General features: G+C 65.1%; 3 protein-coding genes across 3 annotated transcripts in view; 1 reads left to right on the top strand and 2 right to left on the bottom strand.

The window, feature by feature from the left end:
• H696_00526 (membrane dipeptidase) overlaps positions 1-1,701 on the top strand; it is a gene marked incomplete at both ends in the record, with an annotated part of 2,347 nt that extends 646 nt beyond the window's left edge. The window contains 6 exons of the mRNA XM_009494399.1: positions 47-198; positions 313-435; positions 584-895; positions 1,086-1,207; positions 1,312-1,426; positions 1,555-1,701. Of these exons, the coding sequence (XP_009492674.1) occupies positions 47-198; positions 313-435; positions 584-895; positions 1,086-1,207; positions 1,312-1,426; positions 1,555-1,701 (971 nt within the window). The remainder of the gene's footprint in view (positions 1-46; positions 199-312; positions 436-583; positions 896-1,085; positions 1,208-1,311; positions 1,427-1,554) is intronic.
• A 586-nt stretch (positions 1,702-2,287) lies between these two features.
• H696_00525 (hypothetical protein) lies at positions 2,288-4,798 on the bottom strand (the record flags this gene model as incomplete). The annotated part of the gene is made up of 6 exons (XM_009494398.1): positions 2,288-3,089; positions 3,217-3,308; positions 3,434-3,623; positions 3,753-4,146; positions 4,285-4,459; positions 4,793-4,798. The coding sequence occupies 6 exons, from the start codon at positions 4,796-4,798 to the stop codon at positions 2,288-2,290; spliced, it is 1,659 nt and encodes a 552-aa protein (XP_009492673.1).
• A 1,037-nt stretch (positions 4,799-5,835) lies between these two features.
• Positions 5,836-9,391, bottom strand: H696_00524 (hypothetical protein; the record flags this gene model as incomplete). The annotated part of the gene is made up of 9 exons (XM_009494397.1): positions 5,836-6,815; positions 6,931-7,316; positions 7,501-7,559; positions 7,698-7,863; positions 8,005-8,273; positions 8,379-8,550; positions 8,733-8,914; positions 9,099-9,191; positions 9,311-9,391. The coding sequence occupies 9 exons, from the start codon at positions 9,389-9,391 to the stop codon at positions 5,836-5,838; spliced, it is 2,388 nt and encodes a 795-aa protein (XP_009492672.1).
• Positions 9,392-9,578: the final 187 nt, after the last annotated feature.

Below are 9,578 nucleotides of genomic sequence, written 5' to 3'. Positions count from 1 at the left end.
TCTGCCTGCCCCCCCTGTCCTCACCCGTCCTCCCCCCCTCCGGCAGACATTCCCCGCCTGCGCGCCGGTGGCGTCGGTGGCCAGTTCTGGTCGGTCTACGTCCCCTGCAAGGCCAACTACAAGGAGTGGAGCGACGACGTCCTCCAGACCCTGGAGCAGATTGACCTGTCTCGCCGCATGATCTCCCACTACGATGATGTGCGCGGTGCCTTCCCTTTTTTTCTTCCCCCCTCCTCCCCCCCCTCCCGGACCGGCGCAGTCGACTGACCTCCCCTTTCCCCGGCGCCCGGTGCCACCCTCCCCACGGTGTAGACCTTCGCGTATGCCATCACCGCAAACGACATTCGCAAGGCCCTGTCCGAGGGCAAGATTGCCTCCCTGCTCGGTATCGAGGGTGGCCACCAGATTGATGGCTCGCTCTATGCGCTGCGCGCCGTGCGTTCCCCTCGGCCTTCTTCCCCTCCCCTCTGAAGCCCTTCTTCCTGCACCGGGTGCTTGCTGACACCTCGACCCATCGGTTGTCCTCCTGATCAATCTCCCCCTTCCTTTTCCGCTCGATCCTGCTCTCCCCGGTCCGACACAGATGTACGATCTGGGTGTCCGCTACATGACCCTCTCGCACAACTGCAACACCGCCTGGATCGATTCGGCCACCACCACCCCGGAGCACAACGGCCTGACCGAGTTCGGCGAGACCGTCGTCCGTGAGATGAACCGTCTTGGCATGCTCATCGACCTGTCCCACGTCTCGGCCAAGGCCATGGCCGACGTCCTGAGCGTCACCCAGGCCCCGGTCATCTTCTCCCACTCTTCGGCCTTCTCCGTCTGCGACCACGCCCGTAACGTCCCGGACCACCTCCTCCGCCAGGTTGCCACCAACAAGGGCATTGTCATGGTGCGTGAATGCCCCTCCCCCTGTTCCTCCCCCCCCCCCCCCCCCCCGCCGGGTACTTTCCCTCGCCCTAGTCTATCCCCACGTCTGACCTCCACACCATGTGTCCTTCTCCTTTCCCTTTCTCCCTCTCTCTCTCTCTCTCTCGCTCGCTCGCACGTGTGCCCATCTCGATCCCTTGTCATGCCTGTAGGTCAACTTTGCCTCCAAGTTCATCTGCTGCGCCGAGACCTCCTTCAACTGCACCTCTGTCGATGTGGCCGACCATGTTGATCAGATTGTCCGCGTCGCTGGCATTGACCACGTTGGTCTCGGGTGCGTCAATACTCCCTGCGCGCCTGTCTCTTTACCTCTCTCGCCCCGCGCATCATGGTACCGCCGACCATGCTTCTCTGACCCTCTCCCTCCCCTCTCCACAGTGGTGATTACGACGGTGTTCCCTTCCTGCCTTCCGACATGCAGGATGTCTCCACCTACCCCGTCCTTTTCGCCGAGCTCATGTCTCGCGGCTACTCCGATGAGGACCTGATCAAGGTGCATACTCATCGTTTTTGCCTCCCTTTTGCCGCTTTTGCTTCGTGGCTCCCCCTCCTGCTGCTCTCGCCCCGCAATCGATCAATGTCACTTACCCCCTTCATCCGCCTGATGGGCTCTACACACAGCTTTCCAACGCCAACATCATCCGTGTCCTGGAGGATGTTGAGCGTGTGGCCGCCCGCATTCAGATGAGCGGTGTCCTGCCCGATGAGACCAAGCAGCCGCACTTCGAGAAGGAGAACCCTCCCGCCGCTGTGGACGCTGAGTTCTAAACACCCCCCGCCTTGTTGTCTGTCAGTTATCCTCTCTCTCTCTCTCTCTCCCCCCCCCTCTCTCGACCTTGAAGGCAGCACGAATGTCCTTGCACCCGCGTTCCTTCCCCTGTCATTGACAGCCAATACACATGCTGTACTGTCTTCTTCCCTTCTGTCTCTTTCTCCCTTCCCTCTCCTGTTTATCAACTCCTCCCCTTGATACACATGCAAGCACGCACACACACACACACACACACACACACACACACACATACACGCCCAGCGGCGAAGCATTTCTTTTGAGAGGTAAGGTATATTCTACACGGTCGGCCGATATGTACACCGGGCAGCGATGGTGGTGGCCCTCTCCTCCTCCCCCTCAGTGTGTGTGAGAGAGGAGGATGGGGGCAAAAAGGAGGGCCATGAAAGGGGACCCTCCCCCTCAGCAAACAACGGCGCACATACTGCCGGGGATCGGGGACACGGAAAGGACGAGGACAGAGGCATGATGGGAAGAGGCGCCAGGACAGACGACGTGTGGGCGCATGCGCGAAGCAGCACATATACACATGTGCGTGTGTGCATACCCCCCCCCTCTCCCCGCTCACCAGATGATGACCTGCGAGCGGACGGTGAACTGCATGTTGCGGCGGATGCCCAGGCGCAGGCGCTCGTCCTGCTTGGCGCGCATCTGCCGGCGGATCTGGGCCCGCTGCAGCGGGCTCGGCACAAAGGCACCCGACGGGCTGTGGATGGCCATCGAAGAGTACCGGTGGGTGAGGACATTCATGTCCTCGGCATCGGTCTCCGGCCGATCGGGCAGGGTCTGCTTGTAGTAGCGAATCATGGACCGGTGAACGGCACGATGCCCGCTCGGCAGGGTCAGATGAAGGCCATCCTTGGTGGCCTGGCCCTGGTAGCGGCCATGGTAGTTGCCCACGCGCAGGTCCTCCTCGTTCTCCTCGTCGCCCTCCAGGTCGGAGTCGTCGTCCGAGTCGAGGAACACCTCGATATCGTCCCCGAGCAGGTCCTCCGGCACCGGGAGACCGCCCTTCTCGTACTCCTCGCGAGCGATGGCCCGCGCCTCGAGCAGGCGCGACCGCTTGGCCTCCAGCTTGGCATGGTGGCGATCATCGAAATCAGGGTACGACGGACGGTAGTCGTAGAAGTCCGTCAGCTCGGGCTCGGTGTCCTCGGCGAAGTAGACAATGCAGTGCCCGCGGTCGAGCATGTGCTTCTGCACGGCCTCCAGCGAGTGGAAGGACCGGCCACGGCCATTACAATAGAGGCAGACATTGCCGATGGAGATCTTCTCCGCCAGGTAGGTGAAGAGCCCCTCAAGGTCCACCACATACTTGAGGTCGGGAATGAAGAAGCTATGCTTCAGAGCCATGTGCTTGAGGTTGCTGTGCGGCGGACAAGGATCCGGGAGGCGGGGGAGGCGGGGGGAGGGTGAGGAGCGAGCACCGGGTGGAATGCATGTGGGTGAGCCAGCGGATGGCCCTCCGGGGGTGGGGGACCGACAGGACGCACCTCTGGAAGTCCTCGCTCTTGTGCAGACAGAAGAGGCACTCCTCGAGCTCGATCTTGCGGGCGCTGGCAATGATGCGATCGATTTCAGCGAGCTGAAGAGGCAAACGGGACACCGGGGGTTAGGTGGGCATGCATGAGGAGGGGCTCGGCGGAAAGAGGGGGGGGGGGAGAGGAAGCGGGAGGAGAGAAGGAGAAGGTAGCACAGGGCGGCACGCACCTCGCGCTCCTCCGGGGTCAGGCCATCGTCCTGCTTCTGCTCGGTGATGGCGGCCACGGACTTGTGCACGCGCGGGGCCTTGGCAACGTAGGTGCCCTCGGCCTTCTTCTTGTCCATGGCGGCCTGGGCCTCCTTGTGGCGGCGAGATTGGAAGTGGGTCTGGAAGGCGTTCTCCGAGGCATAGGTCTTGCTGTGGCCAGCCCCCGGGAGCGAGAGAGAGAGAGAGAGAGAGAGACGGCCCGGGCAATCCGAACACCAACAGCGGGAAACAACAGGGAAGGAGGGAAAGACAGAAGAACATGAAGTCAGAGGTACGCACCCGGAGCCGGAGGCTCCAACAATGGCCACACGCTCGCCAGCCTTCACCTTGAAGGAAAGCCCCTCGAAGATGCGCCGGCCATCAGCCCGGCCATAGCCGAAGGTGACATCACGGAACTCGATGGACCCGCCCTCGCCCGAGGCCGTGGACGCCGCTGCCGCCGCTGCAGAAGCCAGCCCAGGAGTCGAGGCAACGACCGGCGACCCGAGCACCAGTGGCCGCGCGTCCGGCGCGTCCTTCACCTTGATCGGCTCATTCTGCAAGCCGAACATGGCCTCCATGTCGGTCAGCGACTGGCGCGTTTCACGATACACGGTCCCGAGGAAATTCAGCGGCTGTGCCAGCTGCAGGACCAGGCCGTTGATCATGACCAGATCACCGACCGTGAGGGACTCTTTGGGCGGGGGGGGAAGAGAGAGAGAGAGAGAGAGAGGCGACCATGGGGCCGGTCAGTCGAAAGAGGCGACACCCAGCGAGGACAAGGCAGGGGGGTGGCAAGGGGAAGGAAGAAAGGGCCACGGAGGGTACGCACGTTCGGCCACACTTCGAGCGGCCATCATCATCATGCCGGTGATGGACAGGGTGAAGATCAAGCTCTGGCCAAAGTTCAGGAAGGCCAGGGAGGAATTGGTTGTCATGGCGGCCTTTTCGTAGGTGGCCAGGGCGCTGTCGTACTTTTGCAACTCGAAGCGCTCATTGTTGAAATGCTGAACAGTGTGGCGAGGGCGTCAGCCGGAGAAGGAAGGCACACAAGATAAACGGAGAAAGCAGGAGAAGGATGACCGCAGCCAGGGCGGGGGGGGGGGGGGGGGGGGGGGGGGGAGGGGGTGGGGGAGCTGGGGGGTGAAGGGAGGGGGGGGGGAAGGGAGAGGGGGGGGGGGGAGAGAGGGGGAGGGGGCCACCCAGGTGTCGACGGGGGGGGGGGGGGGGATGTGAATGCCGCCCAGTGTTTGGGGCCACAGGCGCTGGGGGGCCTGACAAATGGGAGATCCGGGCTGGGAGATCCGATTCTGTCCGCAGGCCCCGGCCCCGAGACGCACAGGCATGACACTGCACACACACACACACACGCACACACACACACACCACACGGGCAGACGGGCCGTGCGTACGCGCCCCCGAATACCCAGAACGCGTGGGGGGAGGGGGGGCTCACGGAGAAGTGCGCCAGCACACGCGGGTCAACACAGGCCGAACTGGGCCCCATTCATGCGATCATGCCGGCTTGCTCAGCGCCCGGCAATTGTTACGTCACACATCCATGGATGGATAAATGCATGCACAAGCTGGCGTCCCGGTCCCCTCCTTGGCCCCCCCCCCTCCCCCGCTCGTCCGGCGGTCTGCCTACTCCGGCTGTCGGTCGGTCGGTCGGTCGATCGCAGTCCTGGCCTGTGGTGTAGTGTGGGTACACACATGCGTGGCTCCCGCGAGTGCCCCCCGCCCTCTCTCCCTGCTTCCTCCCCCACGGGCCGGTGTCTCGCTTCCCCTGGCCCCCCTGCCCGCCGCTTCTCGGGCCTGCAACCCACTCCCGCCCAAGGCTCTGGGAGAACGGGAAACGCGGGGGGGGGACGGGGCCCAGGTGGTGAGGCGGCCTGGGGAGAGAGGCTGGGGACCACGCAGCCCGTGGCATCCCCAGAGAAGGGGTCGGTTGGTAGGTGGGCCCATCTGCACATCCAGAACCACCGGCGCCCCCTCATGACAGAACCCCCCATTACGTGAAATGGAAAGGGGCTTAACCCGGTTAAATAGGGGTATATTGTGGGCCACAATCTTTGACCACCGCGCGGAGGCCGGAAGAACGGGCGCGGCGCGAGCCGTCGAGGAAAGCGGGCAAGAGGCAACACACGGCATCTGTGGAGTTCGCAGGCTTCGAATGCTCGGATGGGCGAAGAGGGAAGGCCCATCAAAAGAGGATCCAGGAGGCCCCTGCGAGAAGGAGCGAGAGGGAGCACCGCATCCTGCGCGCAAAAAAAAAAACACCCCAACCCAAAACAAACAGGCCGATTAGTTGGGCCTCCACCCGGGACACAAGCCAAGGCGCGAGGGCGAGCACACGGCGGGCCGGTGCCGGGGTCCAAGCTCCTCAGTCGGTGGCCGTCGGCGCCGGGCCCAAGGAGTCGGCCCGCTCGTAGACATAGAGATACCCGTGCATCAGAGGCGGGTTTTGGCTCAGGGCAACATGGCTGTCATTGAAGATGACCCAGTCGCAGTCGGTGTCATCGTCGCCAACACGCACATGGCACACATAGTGCCCGGAGGCCGCGGACCGGCCCATATGGCTGACGAAGGCCCGCAGCCGGTACACCGGCTGGCCGTCGGTCAGAGGCCCGGCGGCGGTCGCGGAGCCGGACTTGCCGCCACTCTTCGGCGGCGCCTCCGGCGGCATGTCGTGCCCGTGGGTGAAGCTCCACTCGGCCGAGCGCTCGATGTCGCCGCCGCACTCGCGCAGGGCCCGCTCGGCCACATTCCGCTCGATGCCCAGAGACATGAGCATGGCAATGGACTCGTCGTCCAGGGCCGGGCCCGGGGCGGCATCGGCCACCGCCCCGGCCGGTGCCGGGTCCTCCTCCGGCAGCGGCTGGTCAAAGTCCATGTCGTCCATGTGGCTCAAGTACCAGTCGGTGGCCTGCTCGATGGTGACCGGCACGCCGCCGGCGGTCGACCGACAGGCCACCACCGCCCGACGGCTGGGGTTCACCCCGAAGCCCAGATCCAGAAGCTGAGCAATGACCGCCTCCTCGGCAGGGGAGAAGCGTGGCCCGGTCGCGGCCGGCGACTTGTCCGCCCCGCCGTCCGAAGCCTTGCTGTCATCCTCCTCCGGCAGCAGGGTCTCCCCCGGGCCGGGGGTGGCCGTACCGCGCAGGAACCCCAGGTCCAGGGTCAGGGGCACGTCGATCAGCGCGTCCACCTTGACCGGCTGCCAGTTGTCGTCGACCGCGAAGCGCTGCATTTGCAGCACCAGCACATCCGGGAAGTTCAGCATGCTGGCGAATTGGGTAGCCGGGCCGCGGGCCTTTGTGACCGGCGACAGATAATCCTCGATGACGTCCACATCGTTGAGAGCTGCATACGAGGGCAGGAGCAAATAAAGGGAGCGAGGAGGGAGGCGGAGGCGGAGGCGGAGTGATGGTCAGAGGGGCTGGCAAAATGGCGCAGGGAGGGCCAGCTGGCTGCGCACCGGACAGACAGGAGAGCAGCGGCACGACCGGACGCTCGGCGGCCGGGGCGCCCGGCTCGGCGGCCACGGCATCCGCCTTGCTCAGCGGAATGTGCAGGCTCAGGCAGTTCTCGGTCACTGTGGTGAACTTGACCTGCTCGGACTGCATGCACTGGAGCTTGCTGACCAGCTGGAACTGCAGCCGGGTGTGCGGCTCCGGCAGGAGCTGCGGCATCAGGGCCGCCGGCTTCAATGTGTCCAGGCGTTGGCGCTCCTGCCCCAGGGACTCCAGCAGGTGGTGGATCAGCTCCATGGCATCCTGCTGTTGCCCAGTCGAGAACTCGGCATGCCCGCGACCGAGGCGCGTCTTGAGGGTGACTGGCGCGATGGCACCATCGGGCCCGAGGCTTCATGGGGGGTGGTCGGACATGTTAGCAAATCCTGGAGGAAAGCCGGAGGCCCACTGTCGCGGCTGCCGCATCTGCCGCTGTCAGCATCGGGGGATGGCCATGCCTTTTGTCCGCCCGCCCGCCCGCCCGCCCGCCCGTCCCCCCCATACACACGCTCTCCCCCTTCCTTCCGCGATCGCACCTGGTCTTGTCAGCCGGCGAGTAGCGACCAGAGAGAAGTCCATGAGCAGCCTTGGCCATCTGCAGGGTGAGGTCCGCCCGGAGGGTGGCCCCGTCGCCGTTGGCCGCGCCGAGGGCCCGCTGCACCAGCATGGTGTAAATGCCACTCCCCTCGACCGGGGTGTCGAGGCCGATTGGCGGCCGGCGCTCCCCGGCCACAGCGGTCTTCTTGCCCTCCAGCGACACGAGGCTGGCCATGCGGGCCAGGCTCTCACGCATGTTGTCGGCGCCGAAGTAAGCCCGCGCGAAGGGGTCCGTATGGAAGAGCGCCTGCAGGGCGCTGGAGAGATAGCAACTGTTGCCGAAGTTCTTCAAGCCGGTGAAGCTGTGCCGGCGGCCAAGAAGACCAGGGAGGAGGGGGGGGGGGAGGCGGGGAGGGCGAGTAAAGGCGTGAGTGCCGGCTGGCCATGCCAAGACAGGGCACGAGGCGAGGGACCCGGTTCGGGGGGGGGGGGGGGCAACATACCCCGGCCCATAGAGCGGCTGCAGATTCTGCCCGGACTCCTGGATGACGTCGAAGTCCAGCTGCATGTTGCGCTCGATCTCCAGCTCGGAGATGGTGCTCTCGGACTTGGTCATGTCCTGCACGCGAATGCCAAAGTGCGCCAGGTAGCGGGCCAGCGCCGGGACCCGGACCATGTCATCCTCGGCATACGAATACACATCGATGCCGTCCATGTTGGAGGAAATGGTCCCGAGCTTGACGCACAGGGGATACCGCGTGGCTTCGAAGTGCTGGCGATGGCCGCCAGCCGCAGGGCAGAGTCGTCAGTTGGCCATGCTTGATAGCGAGCCCGGCAAAGTGGGCCAGACTCCGGGCAGGGGGACACTAGCGCGCACCTCCAGCGCGTGGCCATTGCCACCGGTGCCATCCCAGTTGCGCCGGCCACAGAGGATGGCCCCGTCGGTCAAGTTCATCCACAGGTTCTCGGTTAGGTCGCACTTGGAGCACTTCCACCCGGTGGGCGGCACGCGCACGCCGTTGTCCAGCTGCTCCAGATTTTCGGCGAACCTGTGTCCGATGAGGGTGCACGGCCGCCAGGCGAAGCCCGAACCCCGGGCCAGGAGGCCCGCCCGAGGGACAGAGGACGGTCAGAGGCCCTGGCCAAGGAACACATGGACATGTGGCGCATGTGCATGGGCGGAAGGAAAGGGAGAGACATCGGGGGAGGGGGAGGGGGGAGGGCAGCGCACTTGGAGACCGCGATCGACTGGTCGGCCACCCAGGTGTCGACGAGCTGCTGGGTGCCAGCGCTGGTGGCCTTGAGAATGGCCTCCAGGGCGGCCGTCACATCGGCCGGAATGTCCGCGCAAGGGAACGGCACCGAGGGACCATCAAAGTCCGGGGCAAACACCAAGCGATGGTGATCCTCATACTGGGATTGGGGCCATGGGGGGGGGGGGGGGGGGGGTAAAGAGGGAGGGAGAAAAAGGGCGAAAGCGAAAGGCAAGGACGTATGGCCGAGGACAGCACACACGGGTCGCAGGGGGGGGGGGGGGGGCAGACTGTTAGCCGGCGAAAATGGGGGGTTGGCGCTTTTTCCGATCGTGCAAACACACCACGATGGCAGGCTCGTCGGCGGGGAAGCCGCCCTCAACACCGATGCCCAGCACGCGGGGGCGCTTCTCCGGCGGGGGGGACTGGGAGATGGGCTGCTTGGGGGGGGGGGTCAGGGGTGAAAAGGACGGAAGGGGTGTGTTGGCGTCAGGAGGACCGGCAACCGGAAGAGCCCCACGGGCCGGGCTGACTGGAAGCAATGGCGGCGACGCACCGCCGACTCCGGGGACTCCGGCTTCTTGGGGGTGGACACCAGGTGCAGGTAGACGGCCTGCTGGGTAATGTCCTGGTCCATGCTGACGAATGGCCGGCCGTAGGCGACATGGGTCTTGAGGCTGGGGTCCACCGGGGAAGGAAATACACAACAGGAGGGGGAGAGAAAGAGAGGGAGGGAGGGAGGGAGGGGGCGCGCGCGGGGAGGGCGGGTCAGTCGAGCGTCCACCAGCCCCAACGAGGGGGCAGCTCCGGAGGAGGGCAGGGGG

Source organism: Fonticula alba, assembly GCF_000388065.1.
Source record: "Fonticula alba strain ATCC 38817 unplaced genomic scaffold supercont2.1, whole genome shotgun sequence".
Lineage (NCBI taxonomy): Eukaryota > Rotosphaerida > Fonticulaceae > Fonticula > Fonticula alba.
This window is presented reverse-complemented; position numbering and strand designations above follow the sequence as displayed.